General features: G+C 44.1%; 1 protein-coding gene across 1 annotated transcript in view; it reads left to right on the top strand.

The window, feature by feature from the left end:
* LOC148538395 (uncharacterized protein C3orf20-like) overlaps positions 1–19751 on the top strand; it is a 51875-nt gene that overhangs the window by 16510 nt on the left and 15614 nt on the right. Inside the window, exons 6-8 of the mRNA XM_088453833.1 lie at positions 7380–7707; positions 12488–12604; positions 17765–17907. Of these exons, the coding sequence (XP_088309959.1) occupies positions 7380–7707; positions 12488–12604; positions 17765–17907 (588 nt within the window). The remainder of the gene's footprint in view (positions 1–7379; positions 7708–12487; positions 12605–17764; positions 17908–19751) is intronic.

Raw genomic sequence — 19751 nt, 5'->3', positions numbered from 1 at the left:
GGCGCACGCTTGGCACTACTTTGTTGATGCACGTGCGGCTACTGCGCACACAATTCACAAACACAGAAAATAATTTTTTTTTTGGTTTGGACTGGAGTGTACTTTCGGGGGTTACAGCACCCTTAACAGTCAAGCCAGCCGGCCCTTTACTTATGACACAGGCGCACGCTTGGCACTACTTTGTTGATGCACGTGCGGCTACTGCGCACACAATTCACAAACACAGAAAATAATTTTTTTTTTGGTTTGGACTGGAGTGTACTTTCGGGGGTTACAGCACCCTTAACGGTCAAGCCAGCCAGCCCTTTACTTATGACACAGGCGCACGCTTGGCACTACTTTGTTGATGCACGTGCGGCTACTGCGCACACAATTCACAAACACAGAAAATATATTATTTTTTTTAGCACTTGGGGGGAGCACCCCTGATGGACAGAGCACCCCCTGGACAACACTACAGCACCCCTTTAGGACTGGGACACTGCACAGGACTTTGGAGTGGACACAGCCCCTATGGAGAACTGACTGCACAACACAGTCCAGCCAGCCCCTATGGACTTTGAAGTAGTGGACACAGCCCCTATTAACAACAGCAGCACAGCACAACACAGCCAGCCCCTATGGACTTTGAAGTAGTGGACAAAAGCAGCACTACACTACACTACACTACACAGCCCTAACTCCCACCCTCCCTCTTCACTGTCCACAGCCGAGTGAGAAAATGGCGCCGACGCGGGTACCTTATATAGGATCCAAAACCCGCGAGACTCGGAAGGCGGGATGATGACGTTTTGCCTCGATTTCAGATCCGAGTCAGGCGGGAAAAGTCGAGCCTGACTCGGATCGGACTCGGATCGGGGGGGGCTCGGGGGGGTTCGGATTTCAGAAATCCGAACCCGCTCACCCCTAGAAATTACTTGGTAATTCCTTTTTATGCAGGGTTAGTGTAGTGATCAGTATGTAGTAGCTAGTCAGCCACTTAACGAAACAAAACAGATTTCGCAAATGCCTCAACATAGGGGGGGCACTAAGTTTTCCCATGGGGGCATATTCAATTGGGTGCGTGAATAGCAAAAATCCCGCACCTGCAAGGTTTTACATGCAGGTGCGGGATTTTTGCTATTCAATTAGGTGCGTGCTTTTTTCATTTTTGTGCCCGGGGAGGTTTTTTTTCACGCACCTCCAGAGCAAGTGTGATTTTTCCCAAAATCTTTATTTTTGGGGAAAATCTCTGGGTCATGCTCTAGGACCCCGGTGGTACCCCCCCTCCCCCCCCAGGACTAATTGAGCAATTGGAAGTATCCAATTAGCTTAATTAGTCCAGAATTACTTACCTTCTGCAGCGCTGTCTACTGCATCATCTTCATCCAGCGTCGGAAGCCGTGTCCTCTGCTGTAGGGTGAGTATGTCAGTGTGTGTGTGTGTGTTTGTAAGTGTGTATGAGTGAGTGTATGTGTGTATGAGTGTTGTGTGTGTGCCCCCCCGGAATGGGCGCTGGGAGAACTACATCTCCCAGCAACCATTGCCCCTCCCACCAGCCCCTGGAGCCTACCAGCAGCCCCCGGGGCTCCCAGCGACCACCGTAGTCCCTCGGCCAGGTAGGTGAAGTTTTTTTGTTTTGTTTTTTTCTCGCGCCGCAGAGTTTTCGTAGCTGAAAACCCTGCAACCACTTTTTTAAAATTGGATACCGCGGGTATCAGGAGCACACATACCCGTGGTATTCCAAAATTGGTTACGAGGGAAGCAAGGTTTTTTACCCCTCTAAACCTCGCGCCCAATTGAATATGCCCCTTGGTCTTTGGCAAATACAGGTACGAGAGCGACTCTTCCTAGGCTTCTGATAATGCCAGATACATTTAAAAAAAAATTGCGTACAGTGGAGGATATCAACCTTTGTTAGTGTAAAAGGTAATGTTTGTAGAAGATACGCTAACTTCAGAAATATTATACATTGATCACTGTAACTCAGAGATTGTAGTTTGTTTAGTAATGGGGAAAAATGAAAACTAAAGATAGATAACTGGGATGGTATAATAATGCCTAAGGGGCCTATTCATCAACACTAAAATAACGTTTTATTTTAGTATTCATGAACACACTTAGCACAGGAGATATCACTGATATCTCCTTGCTAAGTTCCCCTGCGTTAATTTCCACACTCCCCATACATTAGTATGGTGATATGGAGATTATGGTATTCATCAAATTCCGAAAATTATGTATTTTCGGAATTTGATGGTGTTACTATCCGGTATCCGCCACTGTGAGGTGGCGTATAGTAGGTAACACTTACCTGCTTCCAGCTGGGCAGGTCCCCCGACGTCTCCCTCCGGTGCTCTGTTCTCTCCTCTGGCTCCGTCTGCTATGCTGACATTGTGTTCTCCCAGCAGGACACAATAAAGTTTAGGAAAAAAAAAAAAATTTTTTTTTTCTAAACAGTACTGTGTTCTGCTGGGAGAACACGTGACAACATAGCAGACAGAGCCAGAGGCTGCTGCGCGGGCAGGTAAGTGCTGGACGGGGGGTGGTGAGCGGGGGGCACGGGGGAGGGGAGGGAGGGGCAGGTGAGCGGGGGGGGGGAAACACGAGTTTACCGCCTCTGGGCCTGATTCAGAGCCGCTCGTAAGCGGCCGCTCATTCGTTCCTACCGATGTTCGCACAACAGCACATGCATACAGATTTTAATATGCATGCACGAACCAGTCAGTGCAGCCGAAAATCGTGTGCTCGCTAAATAGCGAATGCCTGCTATTTTGAGTGACAGAATGAGCTGTTTGTGGGTGGTAACAGGGGAAGGTGCTTGAAAACGGGGAGTGGAGATCCGAACGCAGGCATGCTTAAAGGTCAAAACGGGCGTTTTAAGGGTGTGCATAATTAACAAAGCAGCGTCATTGACCACGTCACTTGGTTGTTTTATAGTCAGAACTGCTCGCATGATTGTGGTAGGAAAAACCAACCACAAGAATAGCGAGCAGTTCAGACGCCTTTCGATGTATTCGATTAATCTAATAAATAGCGGACATGACGTATGATGCGAGCGGCCAGGGGGGCGTTTTTTTCAAAATTACGTTCGCATGTTTCGTTCGCTCGTTCAGACATAGAGGCGTGAACAGACCGCAAAGAGAGAACGGTTCATTTAAATAGCCAGCCCCTTTTTCTGAACGAGCGAGCGCAAATAGCGTCCGGCTGTGAATCAGGCCCTCTGTACGCAGTGCTGCGCATGCGCTGGTTTTACAGATGTAACAGCGCATGCGCAGCACTGCTTCCAGCTGCGGTAAGGTAGAGCAGACAGGGAAAAGTATCTATTTCGCAAAAATTACAGCTTTTCGGAATAGATAGTTATGGAGAGAAGGAATGATGAATTCCTCCGGTAATTAGGTAGAACTCCATGCGAGTTCTAAACCTAATTACCTCCAGAGAAAGTTTAAGTATGATGAATAGGTCCCTAAGTATTTAAGCTTATTAGGTGTGATAGTAAATAGAGAAGCTATATGAGGATGAGAGGACAGAAAGAGGGTAGCATTAATAGGGAGGAGTTCAGATTTCTCTATGTTAATACTGTATCCCGCAAATAAACTAAACATTGAAATCGTGTCTAGAATTGCAGAGTTTAATGGATCCGAATAAAGAGCTTCATATCATCTGCAAATAAAGATAATTTACTTTCTTGATCCCTAATTTTAATACCTTTTTTAAAAGGCGGGATTTTGCCATAGAGCTATTGCTAATATCTCAAGGGCAGTTGTGAACAGGAGTGGGGAAATGGGGCACCTCTATCTCGTCCCTCTCTGAATATAGAAAGGTGGGGACAGGTACCTATTGGTGAGGACTCGAGTAATGGGGGAAGAATATAAGGCGTAAAAAGTTCAATAAAGAGTGGGGGTAGGCCAAAGTGATAGAGTGACTCAAACAGATGATTCCAGGTTATCAGGTCAAACGCTTTTACAGCATCTAATGATAAAAAAAACCTGGGATCATCTGTAGTGGAGTTGTGTAAGAATTGTAGAATAGTTAATACTTCTCTAATATTAGTGACTGAGCTTCGGCCCCATATCAAACCAGTTTCCTCGGGGTGTAAAACTGATGGGAGAATTATCTTAAGCCTTTCTGCCAATATTTTTATGAACAATTTGTAGTCTACATTGAGTAGAGAAATGGGCCTAATGAATGCGTTTGAGAGATAGAAGAACATGAGTTAGAGAGAGAAAAATAATCAAGTCTTGAAAATGCTTTGAGTGGCTGATTAGTATGTATATTCTAAATCCATTGGATGTCTCACCCTCCACGTGTCTAATAGACCCAACTGAGTGGCAAAATAATTCAACCCAATTTTAGGTTGCTTAGGTGGAGAACGAGAGAGGTTTATCCTGTCTAGAACTGTGGAGGCGACTAAATTGAAATATCCATCTAGTATAATTTGTGAATCTGCAAAAGTATATAGGTTATTAGTCAATCCCAGAAAAAATGATCTATCATAGATGGTGGGACCATAAACATTACATGGGTAGTATTTAGGACCATCTAATGTAACGTCAACGATAACATAGCGACCATGTGGGTCAGTATCAGTGGAGTGGACATTATACGGTATACCCCTTACACTTTTTGAATCTACTGTAGTGGCGTTACAAGGGGGGTGCGGGCCACACCCGGGTGTCACCCGCAGAGGGGTGACACCAAGGTGCAGACTCCCCCTCAGTGACAGGAGCCAGGCGCTGCACTTTATAATAAGTGCAGCACTGTGTTCCTGACAACTATGAGGGAGCCGGAAGGACTGCCCCCTCCCCTGCCCCCCAGTAATAACAGGACCACTTGGGTTTGTCCGCTAGGTCACACCCCTTCCTGCATGGCCACGCCCCTATCCAAGAGACCGCGTCCCCTTTTGGCAGCACACGGCTACGCCTCACACACAGTGTCCCTCCCCGCACCTGGTGGCACCCTGGGGATGGACAACACTGAACTACTGAACTCTTTACATGCAATATGAGAGAAAACACAAAAATGAAAATAAGGTCCTAAATCGAAATACTATGGGCCTGATTCAGAGCCGCTCGTAAGCGGCCGCTCGTTCGTTCCGAGCGATGTTTGCCCAACTGCGCATGCGTACGGATCGTAATACGCATGCGCGAACCAGTCAGTGCGGCCGAAAATCGTTTGTTCGCTAAATAGCGAATGCCTGCTAATATGAGTGACAGGAGGAGGCGTATGTGGGTGGTAACAGGGGAAGGTGCTTGAAAAAGGGGAATGGAGATCAGAACGCAGGCGTGCTTAAAGGTCAAAACGGGCGTTTTATGGGTGTGCATAATTAATACAGCAGCGTCACTGACCACGTCACTGGGTTATTTTATAGTCAGAACTGCTCGCAAATTTGTGGTAGGAAAAACCAACCACAAGAATAGCGAGCAGTTCATACGCTGGTCGATGTACTCGATTAATCTAATAAATAGCGGACATGACGTAGGATGTGAGCGGCCAGGGGGCGTAGTTATCCAAAAAACGACCGCAAGTTTTGTTCGCTCGTTCAGACATAGAGGCGTGAACAGACCGCAAAGAGCGAACGATTCATTTGAATAGCCACCCCTTTTTTTGGAACGAACGACCGCAAATAGCGACCGGCTCTGAATCAGGATCTATGTCAGCGTTAGTCTGGTGGATGGTGCACAATATCTCTCCTAGTAGTTACACATAGGTAGGCTGGCAATATCATCCCTTTAATTCAGGTTTCATATGAATTACACAGATTCTGTGGCTGTCTGACTTCAAGTTTCCATTTCACCTGGTTTCAATCAGCCAAAGAACCTGTGTAATTCACTTGTCCTGAATTAAAGGGATGATGTGGCAAGTCTACACATACTGTATGTACTTGCATTCTTGTGGCATCATTTGCAGTTGGACATAAAGAGGCTTATGCAGAGTTGTACTTGTGCCCGTTTTTGCATACTCCGAAAATGGGTGCATGCAAGTATGTGCGATTCAGACTCTCACGCATCTCAATCAAGCAGTTGCAAGTGCACACTGATGATGATGACTAGAAGCAAATGTGTTACAGACACCAGGGCTGTAACTATCTATGGGCGACTGGTGCCGTCGCACAGAGGGCGGAGGCTCTGTGGACAGCACCGTCGCCACCCAACATCTGTTGCTTCTGGCTAGCAGGGTGCCCGGAAAGGCACCATGCAACTAGGATTGCTGCTGCAGCACCAGCGGAGCGTCCTGTGGACGCTCCAGATGGGAACTCTGGGCCTGATTCAGAGATGGACGCTCTGAACGAGCGCTCGCTCTGAATCAGGGCGGTTTTTTTTTTCGGTTCGGCCTCCTGGCTGCTCGCATAGCTATGGGTGACCAGCTATGACGACACACAGCTATTGCGAGCGGCCAGGTTGATGGTCGCGATGGTCAAGACCATCGTGACCATCGGGCTTGCGATGAAACCCTTGTGGTAGGGTCTCGTGGCCGCAAGCCCCAGAGAGCTTCTGGCTTTAATAGAGATGGAAGCTCTCCCACTGACATCACTGGTGATGTCAGTGGGGCCGCCCCCAAACGGCAGGCGTTCCTTTGGGACGCCTCCGTTTGGCCAGCCACCCCCCCTGCCTGCCTACCAAAGGGGGCGAGCTGTCAATCACCATCGACAGCTCGCCCCCTTTGGTGCGAGACCAGGAGCGGCGGAGCACCCGTCGTTAGCCGGGTCTCGCGCATGCCCTGTGGGCAAACATTGACCCGGTTGCGAGCGCTCAGCGCTTGCAACCAGGTCTGAATCAGGCCCTCTGCACATTATATGCAGCGCTGCACTTACCGGAGCTGTTGGTAACATCCCCTTTGTGCGACATCGTAACATCGCGCGCTCAGTGGGCGGCGCTGGCACTTGGTGCTGCTGTGCCCACTTACGGCCCTGACAGACGTAGATGAGGCTGGATATGAAACACTTCTGCACATGGGAAAATATACACAGCTTTTTCATGCATGCTTCTTTTAAGTGATGTACACCCCATTTACTTCCATCTCTGTATTGAGAATAAAGATGTGTACTTTGCAAATACCCAGAAATATGTCTGCATACTGTATTATTTTAAGATAAGTGCATCCTCAAATTGAGCACATCCTGAACAAATATAAGCATCATCATGCAATTGCAATAGATTTATGGATAAGCTCTATATTCTAAAAGCTATATCTAAAGACTTGTAACTCTAAATAGGACATTGATGGGATAAACAGATATTTAGTACATATATGACATTCATGTGTTATACATTAAAATCTATCAGTGAAGCAATTTTCTGCATACATACTGCATTACGTATAAAGACAGTGACATATGTATTATTTTGTTATTACACTTCTGCTGAAAGCATCTTTGTGCTCTTCTCTTGTTCCTGTAGGGCAGATGCAGCCCTGTCAGCTCCTGTATCTTCTCTTGAACAAGACCCTGAGAAGCTCTGGCACATGTCCCATTACACCTGCCCTGTGGTCATACAGAAACTCCTGCTGGGTGAGGACGGAAGTATCTGCAGGTGTAGTAGTCACCAGGTTCCCTATGTAACAGACTTGGAGTTCGACCAGCTGATAAACAACAAGGCTTTGTCCTCAGAGCAGATCACTGTTGTGTGTGTTGTGTCATCCCTGGACTCCGAGGAACACCGCAACAGAGATGAGCTAGACCATTTGTATGAAAAGAAGAACCGATATAGAAGTATGCCATGCATGCAGGTGTGTACCACAAAGATGACGCTATCAGGCAGAACTAACATAAAAATACCAATTTTTGATAACCCTGATCACATAACATTGATATGGGGTCAAAAATAACACCACATTACATTAGAGGTCATTAGTAACCGCAAACATGCACATCGCACATACATGGATGTTCACTCACATTCCATTATCTGGAACCTCTGGACTGTTTTTACTTAACTAAAGATATGCACCATGCTCTCTTTTGCTCCTCTGCAGCAGGCTAATATTTTAGAAGGGAGGTGTTTCTTTACCTCAGCAGACAAGTGGGGCCCATGTTGTCACAGCAGCTGAAATCACTGCAGTTTCAGTTTTTTGAGCTGCATAATATCCCATCGATATACTCACTTTAAAATGTAGAAGGAGCTGTCTGTATTGGAGTATGGAGAAAATGCTTTACTTTTAGAGGCAGTTTTAGACTGAGTAACCACAGGGCCAAAACTAGGATATCTGTCACCCGGTGCAAGGCAGCAATTTTGCGCTCCCCTCCCTTCCCGTACCTGGATTTTGTCCTTGCTCCTCCATAAGGCAGTGCATTACTCAGACGTCCCTGGTATAGTGACTTGCATTATTCCATACACCATAATGCCCATTACACATTATGCCACACACTGTAATGCCTATTACCAAAGTGCCACTTACATATTTGCCCGACACCATTTTATGCCCCACAGTAATGCTTCTAATTACTTTAAAATTACCTGCTCGTTGCCAGGGGGTTTCATGCTTGTTGTCAGGATATTTATGCTCATTGCCAGGGGGTTCCATGCTCGTTGCCATGGGGTTCCATGCTCGTTGCCATGGGGTTCCATGCTCGTTGCCATGGAGGTTTATGCTGAGCCATGGGGGTTTATGCTCATTGCCAGGGGGGTTTGAAGGGAGAAGATGCAGCTCTCAGCATCCTCTCCCTGCAGCGCCACTGTTCCCGGCACTTCCGGGAATGCTGTGTGCATTGCGCTCTGCTAACAGACACTAGAGGTCCAGTAGGACCTCTAGCATCTGTCTCTTCCTTGGCGGCGGCCATTTTTTGATGGACGTTTTCAGCTAGTCCGCATGGAATCTGCTGAAAACGGCCATCCAAAAATGGCCGCCGCCAAGAAAGAGACAGACACTAGAGGTCCAGTAAGGACCTCTAGCATTAGTCTCCTCTTCGGCGGCGGCCATTTTCAGATGGCAGAGTCTGCTTTTTCACCCCCCCGCAATCCCCTCCCGGTGCACGTGCACCTCTAGCCCCCCCCCTAGTTGTGGCCCTGGTAACCATAAGGAAAATGCTAGTCCTTCAGTGGCAGATCCAGACAGCGAGGGTACGCTGCGTAGAGTGTCTGGTGGCTGTAAGACAGAAAGGATACCCTGCCCAGTCGCTCTGAGGGGTCTAGTTACTAAGCAGTAATAGGAGACATAGTGGAAAGTGATAAGGAAGTGATAAGGTGCCAGCCAATCAGCTCCCAACTGTCATCTCACAGGCTGTGTTTAAAAAATGACAGTTGGGAGCTGATTGGCTGGCACCTTATCACTTTCTTATCACTTTTAACTGTGTCTGCTAACACTGCTTAGTAAATAGACCCCTTAATGTATTTTAGACAGAGGAATCTGTATGCAGCGACAGTAGCACACTGACTGGTGGATGGTACTGGTCAACCATCACAGTATAGGGATGACCATATTTTGTCCTACTACTCTCTACGCCTATAAGTGATTGCATGTCAATATACTGTGTATATATGTTAGGGCCGTAGCTAGAGTAGTGCGGCCGGTGCCATCGCACAGGGCACCACAGGTCAGGGGGCGCTGTTTGGGCCTGTCAAATTTCTGTTTATTATCATTCTTGCTTGTAGCTTCCTCTTATTTCATCCCCAGCATCTCCTGGCCTCTCCTATCTCTTCCCTGGCCCTTCCCCATGAAGCCATGGCACTTTTTTGGGTGCATTATGTCCCTTTGAAAAATAAGGGGGGCGCCAATGCTCTTTCTGGCACAGGGCACCAAAAACTCTAGTTACGGCTCTGATATATGTGTATGTAGGTTCACAGTATACATAAGATGTGAGCGTCAATTAAATATAGACTGTCCCAACCAAAAGTCATAATATCTGTGCAGTTTAATTTTAATACATACAAAATCACAATATGTATTAGTTACACCTTTGAAATCGGACACTTAATAATGCAAAAGCAAGCTAAGGGCCTGATTCAGAGATGGACACTATAGCACAGCCACTGTGTCTTTGGAGTTTTAAGTAAATGGACGCCCACTGCCGGCTTCTGTGATCTGATGGCTGCGTCCAAAGTCAAAGCATCAGATCAACTACGTGACCATCAGACATCTGAGTGACCCCTCAGAATGTCTGACATCGCGCAGCTGGGGCCGTTTTCTGGAACGCTGCCCGTCACCACCCCCCAAAGGGCACCAGCATGTCAATCATAGTGTGGCATTTGGGGCACTGTGAGCGACATCGCAGACCCAGATCTGCACATGCACAATGCGGTTCCTAGATCTACAATCATCAGAGATTTACATGAACATTGGAATTCTGTACTTCTCTAAATCAGGCCCTAAGGTAACAAGGTGAAGAACAATACACTGTATGTGAAATTTATTAGGATACCCAGCATAATAATATGTCTTGTGAATTAAAACAGCATTGTAATAACAAGAAGAGTATTCCACCGGGTATCTACTAACATTAGGCCTACACATAATCATGACCTCCATTTCATTATTATTATTATTTTCTAATTAACAACCATCGCCACTCGCTTTGTTTTTTGTTTTATTAATGTGGGGTTCTCCTTAAATCTTGTGTTACTGTAATAGAAAGCCCGTTTCATTGTATGTAGTCCATTGAACCTGAAAACGTTTCATGTATACTTAATTTTACCTATATATACTGTTACCGCTACTTTATGGCAGTAAATCAGTTGTTTTGTTATGTGAGAGCTTTGATCTACATGTGTTATAGACGAGCCTTCCTACTGCTCCTTTCTTCCATAAGAAATATGACATAGAAGAATCCTCCTCTGGCTCCTAGAGTTATAGGGGCTTATGCACTGTTGAGCATGTCCATTTATGGAGCGTAACTTGAGTGTGTTCACTCTATGCCACAGTTTCTCAAACTCGGTCCTCAGGACCCCACACAGTACATGTTTTCCAGGTCTCACAATCACAAGTGAAATAATTAGCTCCACCTGTGGATCTTCTAAAATGTGTCAGTGAGTAATGAATACGCCTGTGCACCTGCTAGGTGACCTGGAAGAGGTGACCTGTGTGGAGTCCTGAGGACCAAGTTTGAGAACCCCTGCTCTATGCAATGCACTGGGTCCAAGCAGATGCAACTACAGGCAATACGCAATTGTATGCAAACCATGCGCATCGCCACTTGTGACTGAAGGCACATAACTGATTTGGACCTTTACCAGTGAGGGCATATCCGCAGAATTGCAGGCTTTGCAGAGCTGTGCGTATATATGTAAGTACGCCTGGTATCAGATGGTTGGTGCGTGTGCACACTGATAATGATGGCACCTATGAAGTATGAAGCCAAGAATAGAAGTAATGGAGCATACACACGGTCCGATGTGTCAGATGAACGATTGAACGATTTTGCAAATGATTTGAATGATTTGAACTACGAACGAGTTTTGACTGCATTAAAATGACTGAAATCGTCCAAAACTGACTGCAAACACCTCAGATGTCAGATATCGTTATCTGACCATCGGGAATGCGCATCGTTCATCGTTCAGACATGTCAGATATGTCAGATTTTCCTTCAGATATGAACGATTGAACGATATTTTGAAATCGTTATCGTTCAGATCTGAAGAAAAATCTGACCTTGTGTATGCACCATAAGGGTGGTCCGGCCACAGAGGTGTATGCAAGTCAGCATTAACTTTCATGCACGCAATGGAGGAGCAATTACAGCCAACTTGTGTTCAACTGTCAGTGCATCAGCCCCATAACATCTTAAACCCAATGTATTATAATATGCTCTGGTGCTCTGTGGTGTTTGTATTTTATTATTATATGTGCAGCATGTGAGTCAAGATGCACAGAAAAGGGCACTTCCATGTGGAATGTTTTTATTTGAGCTTATTTCAATTATATACACTTTAACAATATTATATTCGTTATTGAAGCCTTTTTAATGTCAACAATATTGTATTGAAAATGCACCTATTCTGGATAGGGCTGTCCAGATGGGTTTAATATAAAATATAGTAAAAAGGTTGATAATGTCTAGATAGATACCAGATGTTAGACAGGCACAAGGTCGACAGGGACAAAAGGTCAACACAGTAAAGGTCGACATAGAAGATTGACAGGGCCAAATGGTCGACACATTATTCTGTTTTTTCTAACCCTAACCTTCTCTCCTGGTGCCTAACCCTAACCGTCGGGGTAGGTGCCTGACCCTAACCGTCCCTTATAGTGCCTAACCCTCTGGTTGGTGCCTAACCCTAACAAAAAATATGTCAACCAATTGTGTGTACACCATTTTTATGTCGACATTTTTACCCCGTCGACCATTTGTGCCTGTCGCCCTTATTCCATGTTGACTTTTACTTTGTCCCTGTTGACCTATTGCCTGTCTAACATCTGGTGTCTATCTAGACATTGTCGACTTTTTTACTCTCTATCTATATTCCAGATGCTGTCCAGATGAAACATTAAACAATAGTTTTAACACAAACATATATATATATATAGTTGTTTTTTTTATCATATAATTCACACTTGTTGTACTTTGTTACAGAGCCAACTAGACTCGTTCCGCCTACTGAGGTATAACATCAACACGTGCAATATGTACACAGGTCACAAAGATCCCTTGCTAGTTCAAAGGCACAATGCAGCTCCAGGAATGATCCTGGTATGAACCCATATATAATGACGTGATTATTTCCATTATGTAAAAATAAGACTACATGACAGTGGGTGGTGGTCTTTTAGTGTATAGAGAAAGATTTACAATAGAGTATCTACTGTATTATTATAATTAAATACAAAAGAGGTGTTTCATCAATGTATCAGGTAGTGATTCTTCTCACATTGTCCACTTGGTGGCACTATTAACCTTTACCGACATTCGATAAATAAAATCCTCATTATGTGCTATCATAAAAAAGTGACATGTTATACTGTCATTTCCTTTTATGCACTTTATGTCTGGAAAATATTTGTTATTGTTTATTTGACAATGTGAAGTGTTTATTTTTGGTATGGAATGCGGATTTTCATCTCCCAGTTTGGGTGATATTATGTAGTTATTGTCAATGCAATTTATTTTCTAATAGCACTGCTATATTGCCATTGTTTTATAGATGCCAGTGCTGTAATATACTGCCTCCCAGAATACATGATTGGCGTAAGCCCAACTGCCAGGCACAAAAATCTGCTTTGTTTCATTGTTTTACTATCTATGTGCAATAAAACAGGGCATACTGAGTGAGTGTACACTTGCCCCCCTATTCCTGGAGAGGTGAATCAGAGGCAAGAGCAACTTTTTACAGTAAGAGAGATGCTTCTTATTCAGAGCAGGGCGGCATTTCCAGTTACGCCTTGTAAAACTTTCATCTCTCCCAGCTGTTGTATAAATATACAACCATGATCGTTACTTGTTAAAATAAAAAGTTTATGTAAATGAAAGAATGTGGCCCATTACCAGAATAGTAATCAGAGCGCAAAATGACAGGGTGGGGGCTCTTTTTATTTTATTTATTGTTCATTTCTTTTTACCTCATCATCACTATCAAATCTTTAGAGCAGATGCATCATGCTACACTTAATTATCCACATGGAGATGCTTGCATACAGTATATTGATGCTGCTAACACCGTGAGGCCACAATTGAAACTTAGGTTTAGGCTCAAAATTGCCATTTAATCTAAATTCATGGCCATAGTGTATATAGCACAATAATACCTCTTTTACACTAAATTCCTGCTTCAGATCCGGGACGGTTCCCCTTCAGACCGCGGTGCCGTTCACACTGCGCACGGGTGCAATGGAACTGGTCTTTTTTTTTTGGCGCTCGTAGATGACAATCTCCAAGTGCCGGAAAATCCGTAACTCTCCATCCTGTAAATGGGACCCGGGTTACCCGTTTACACTGCAGGGTTACACTGATCGTTCCTGTGTAAAACCCTGCAAACTACCCGGGTTGGATTGCCAGGTCACTCGACCCGGGAATCCAACCCGGACTCCTTTTACACCTAGCAGCAACCCGGGTTAACCCGGCAATAACACAGGTTTTAGCTGTGGTGTAAAAGGATTAATAATGTATAAATTAGTTATACTGTGTATACTTCCACATAGATTAATACTTACATTCTCCAGTTAATTACCTAATGTTTGGCGATGCTCCAGCAGAAATAGAGTTGACCGCAAAGTTTACTGTACACAGAGGAAGGAGATTACGCTGTGCTGGCTTATTATCAGTCAAATTGTGCTGATACCCAGCTATTTATTGTAACCAGTATGAAAAACAAAACCATTACTTGAGATCCTATTTTAGCTGTGGTTTTTAGCACAGCAAATTAGGTTTTTTTAAATGTCATAAATATGTATTCATTACATTTAATCTACATTAGCACTTTGCACAATAACCAAAATTATCCCCTACTGTGTGAGGCCCAGTCACGATATGCTCAGTACTAGCACGGTCAGCATGGGCTGAATTAGCTAGAGAAATTGTTCCACCAACAAAACATGCGGCTCCCCCTTGGATGATCTAGCCTCATACTGAATAGCGGTGGGTGGTAAGGTAATGTGTAAAGCAGGGGTCTTCAACCGGTGACCCGTGGAGCTGTTCCCCGTGGCCTGCCGACGGTTATTACAGTGAGTGCGGCCCGCCCTACACAGAAACAAACACAGGCGCTAGGTAGTACAGTTGTACTACCCGGCAGCGGTGTATTTGTTTGAGCAGCCAATGAGAGTCAGACAGACCCTCATTGGCGGCTGCACCCACGGCCGGAGGCGAGCTGGAACTCACTCATAAGCTCCACCTTCCAGCTCCCACAGTGGGTGATGGGAGAGACATCATGACGTCTCTCCCATAGTGCAGAGATGAAGGACGGAGGAGTGGACAGCGGCAGAAGCGGAGTATCAGGTAAGTGTTGTTGTTTTTTTGTTTGTGCCTTTGTCCTATATATGGAAAGGACACTGCATAGGGGTGGGGGCACTGCATAGTGGGGACTACTACTGGGGGCACTATATAAGGGGCACTGCATTGGGGGACCATTACTGGGGGGCACTGCATAAGGGGGACTACTACTAGGAGTTTTATATAAGGGGCACTACAGAGGGGGGCTGTTATGGGACATAATTGTTTGAGGATGGGTGCAACTATCTCACATAATTAATGGAGGAGGAGGAGGGACAGTTATGGGGCAAAATTATCACTTTGCACTATTACCAAATTTATCATTACATAAAATTATGTCGGTATCTTATATATGCAGGCATTCGGGATCCCGGTGGTCAGAATCCTAACGCAGGCACCCCGACAGGGTTAGGATACTGACACTTGTCGGTCAGTATCCTAACCCTCCCTCCTTAGTGCCTAAACCTAAAACACCCTAAACCTAACCCTCCCCCTAGTGCCTAACCCTAACTCTCCCGAAACCCCAGTACTTACCGTCGGGATGCCGGCGCCTGGATTCTGACAGGTGTCGGGATTCTGGCGCTGGCATTCTAAATACCGGCATCCCGACTGTTGGGATTTTGACTGGATCCCAGGAGGGACTACAACATATTAACTGTTTGTGTATTAATTATTTGTGTTATTTGTCCATGATACACGTTACAGTTGTATATACCACTTTAGGAGGCCTTTGTGAAATTATCTGATTAAATGACCCCCAATGTAGACAGATGCAAGCATAACCTCTACAAGGTACAGTTATATAAAACATATTAAATGTCACTGCAAAATGACTTTATAATTGCCAATATACTGTATGTAAAATAATTAAACATAAAAGCAAAATATTTAATAACCCTTCAGTTGTTCCATTTAATTTTATAGCCAAAAGAAGGTGATACCGGGGTGTGTGGCATGTAATGTCGGCAGTCACAATGTTGACAAAGCAGTTTTTCACTATTTAAGGCCTAATCCTAAATCTAACACTAAAATGGGGATGGGTACACCAGCAGCCCAACAGGGTGTGGATACAGACACCAGTCAGTTGGTATCCTAACCCTCCTCCTCTCCTCTACCTACCCTAACCCTCCCTCCCTGGTGCCTAAACCTAACCTCCCCCTAGTGCCTAACCCTAACCCTCCCCATAACCACGCTACTTACCTTCGGAATTCCGGCGGTCGGGATGCCGGGATTCTGACAGGTGTTGGGATTCCAGCGCCGGAATCCCATCTGCTGGGATATGGAACGTATCCCTTAAAATGTACTGTCGACTTTCTCAATGTCAACATAATGACCATGTTGACATTCTGACTGGATACCGATACCAGTGCTAACAAACTGTTCTGACCTTCCCAACTTGTAAATTTCTGATAGCTGTTCTGTCTACTGTCATTAACCTTGGCTTCATCTAAGCTGCTGCTTAGTAATTTAGAGATGAAAATAATTCATCCTCACAAAGGGGAGGAGTGTGACAAAGAGAATAGCATATATTAGAATGACTGTAGATGAAATACCCTAGAAATAGTGAGCTAAGCTAGTAGGTCTTCTGCCTTATTCAGCTACTTTCTGCTTTTTGGGTTTATTGATTACATTTGTCAAACCTTCTTCAGTAACAATGGGGAGGAACACAGACACAAACAAACATAGAGAAGCTATGGATCTGGGCTACTGGACAAAGTCAGACAGGCCTGGCCAATTCCATTTGCGCCTCTAAGGACTGAACAGGCAGCAAGGTTTGAAGTTAGCAACAGTTTTACACACTATATGTGACAGTGTGAGTTCTACGTATAGGGCCATATGTACTCCTAGACCTAATACTTGCAGAGGCACGTTTGCCCTTACTCTACTGCAGGCCTGGTCAACCTGTGGCTCTCCAGCTGTTGTGAAACTACACATCCCAGCATGCCCTGCCACAGTTTTAGCATTCCCTAATAGCAAAACTGAAGCAGTGCTTGCTGGGACTTGTAGTTTTACAACAGCTGGAGAGCCACAGGTTGGCCATTCCTGCTCTACTGTATCTCATTCTCTCCTCTTCTCCTAGAAGTGCTGCTGCTCTTTATGTAATTTCATGCTGGATTTACAAGACCAGCTCAGTGCACATGGTTGAGCCTAAGCAACTACAGTTATATGCCTGTGATCTATATTGTGACCCAGCTGTGGTGTGTGTGTGTGTGTGTGGTGTGTGTGTGTGTGTGTGTGTGTGTGTGTGTGTGTGTGTGTGTGTGTGTGTGTGTGTGTGTGTGTGTGTGTGTGTGTGTGTGTGTGTGTGTGTGTGTGTGTGTGTGTGTGTGTGTGTGTGTTACCGACCTTGGCCTCTTTTGTCTGTCTGTAGGCCAGACCTTAAGTTCATTACACTTTGCACCTGTGATGCCTGCCTGGACTTTTGTTCTGTCTCTGACTGTTCCTGTTCATCACCCTCCACCTTCTGGTCCATTCTTAGTCAGGAGTACAAACCTGAGGCAACAATTACTAGAAACACAGTGGATCCACAACATCTCCGTCAGTCTGTGACAATTACAATTAAATTGCATGGATGGATGTAATGCCAGCCGTTACATAATGCTGCGATAGGACTGGAGGGATGAGTTTCTCTCAAACCATGAAGGTGCCAAACATGGCGGATATCCTAGAGGAAAATCATACAGTGTGTAGTTATTCATTAAGGCACCTGCAAGGATATAAGTATTGGTTTATGTACTTCTGAATAAGCAAATGTTATTTCATAAAAACAGGTCCATTCATTTTCCATGTATTCAGCCCTGGTGATAGCCTGATCTGTGAGCTATATTGTGTTACCTGTTGTTATAGGAAACAATCATTTGTGTAAAGAGAAGTCGGTAGTAATATCATCATATATCATGTTATTTGTTTTGTGTGGTTTGTCTCTAGATGTACATCCATGGGAAGCTGGTGTTTGCAAACTACATATTTAATGGATATAGCAGATCAATAAAAGATCTTCAGAAACAAATAGTGAAAAGCAGGAGTGACTACCGCACAGGATGCCACTTACCAAACGACTTTAAATTTAGGTAATTATTTTTCGGCATAATGTAGTTTGCTTTTTAAAAGTTCTTTAATTAGATTTTTTTTATGTTTTAGCTCTACTAGCCATGCAGATAATTCAATTAGGAGTTGATTAAATATGAACTGTAAAATCACAATACTTACTATTTAGTAACATCTGTGTGTTCCTAGGGGCCTGTATTTCATAGAAGTAGAACATTAGCATTATTACTGTCTTCTATGCAATAAATGAACAGAGAGCCCACAGTGTAGACAAGGTTTCCATATTCGGACATGGGAAAGGAATTTTCCTTTCTACATTATAATTATATAACACTACTATATTGTATAATCTTTTAAGTAAATTAAATGAAATTACAGCACTTTGAGCAAAGAAAATGGCATAGCACAATATTAAAATATGGGGTAATTGTGGAGGGTACTAATGTATAGAAGTCTGCAAATCAGAGAGAAATGGAAATTGGGCCAAATTCTGTTACATTTGCGTATTTGATTGCTAGTAATGGAGCCAAGGTATTAGATTAATAATAAATTTTAAGTACATAATAGGTACTTTGCATGTGTATCTTACAATTGCTATTTCCTTGTGGACACATATCCTGTATTGTGACATGCTTTGATAACTACTCGTTGTGTGAGATAGCTAAAAATATTAGCTGCCTAAGGCATTTTCTATCAGAGCACAGTGATCAGATAGGAAGACTCAAGGCCTAGAGGTATCAACTAATGTTATATATATGGTGACTCAACAAGCAAGTGGTACATTACACACAAACCAGGTAATCTCAGGACTGGTCATTTCAATTTCCTGAGCAGAATCTTTCTTTTTTTTTTTTTTCTATTCTGTTTTCTTCAATGAAGCGGTCAAGTATATAAAAAACAAAAAAACAGAAAAACCCATGACAGCTATGTGTTGTACAGTCTTTGCCGCTTACTGTCTACCAAAGCACTGCCTGACTTAACAGTCTGGAATGCCATGTCCTTGGGAAGATGTACCAGATGTTTAGAGTAATTTGCACATTTAAACCCTCTGCGAGCTTGTTCACAATGTCTAGTTAAGAATCACGTACACACACTACTAACCACACTACAATTTGCCACACTTGTTGCTTGGTTTGCCTTCTCTGTATCTGTGCATGTCTGTGAAAGGGCTAATGGTGGTACGCACTGTACATTATGACACAATTGCACTGGCAGATTCACACCTCTATGGCTCATTAAACTCCCGTATTTTTGTCCTTCTGTAGTATACATGAACAACTTCAAAGTTCCTGGTCTCCTTTTCTGTACGCAGGATACAATGAGCAGAATAGTATACAAATCACTTGTACATTGGGATGTATTTGAGTCTAATAGTTTCCATTTTGTAACTTTTCATTTAAAGTTTTGGCTATGACGGTAATGAGTGATGGTGGATTAGTGTCTGTCCTTCTGCTATAAAGATGTTGCAGGTCATGTACTGTATCTGCTGTGGTAGGGGAAACTTGGAGGAGAGTGATGGAGAGAAGAGCCACTTCTGGGTTAGGAGTCAATGCATAATTCCTGGAGTCTTAGGGGGTAATTTATCAAGCAGTAAGAAGCCACTCTTCATCTTCCTCCCTTCTTTGGCTCTTCTTTCCCCTTCAGAGATGACTTTACTACCCAGATATATGCTTGTTACATGCTTTCATCTAAATTTATATGAATCTGTTTATAAAGCCATTTAAATGCTTAATCTTTCAGCACAGCTCAAAAAGAATAGATAGAGTTCTGAAACAAGTCACACCAATGTATTATAAATAACATAAGGCACCTCTTATGCTGGGTACACACTGACAGATATTGATCGGCCAATATATATTCTGCACGT

The sequence above is a fragment of the Taudactylus pleione genome, unplaced genomic scaffold, assembly GCF_031769625.1.
Source record: "Taudactylus pleione unplaced genomic scaffold, aTauple2 ptg000040l, whole genome shotgun sequence".
Taxonomy (NCBI): domain Eukaryota; kingdom Metazoa; phylum Chordata; class Amphibia; order Anura; family Myobatrachidae; genus Taudactylus; species Taudactylus pleione.
The sequence above is the reverse complement of the archived record's forward strand: the minus strand, read 5'-3'. Positions and strand labels throughout refer to the sequence as shown.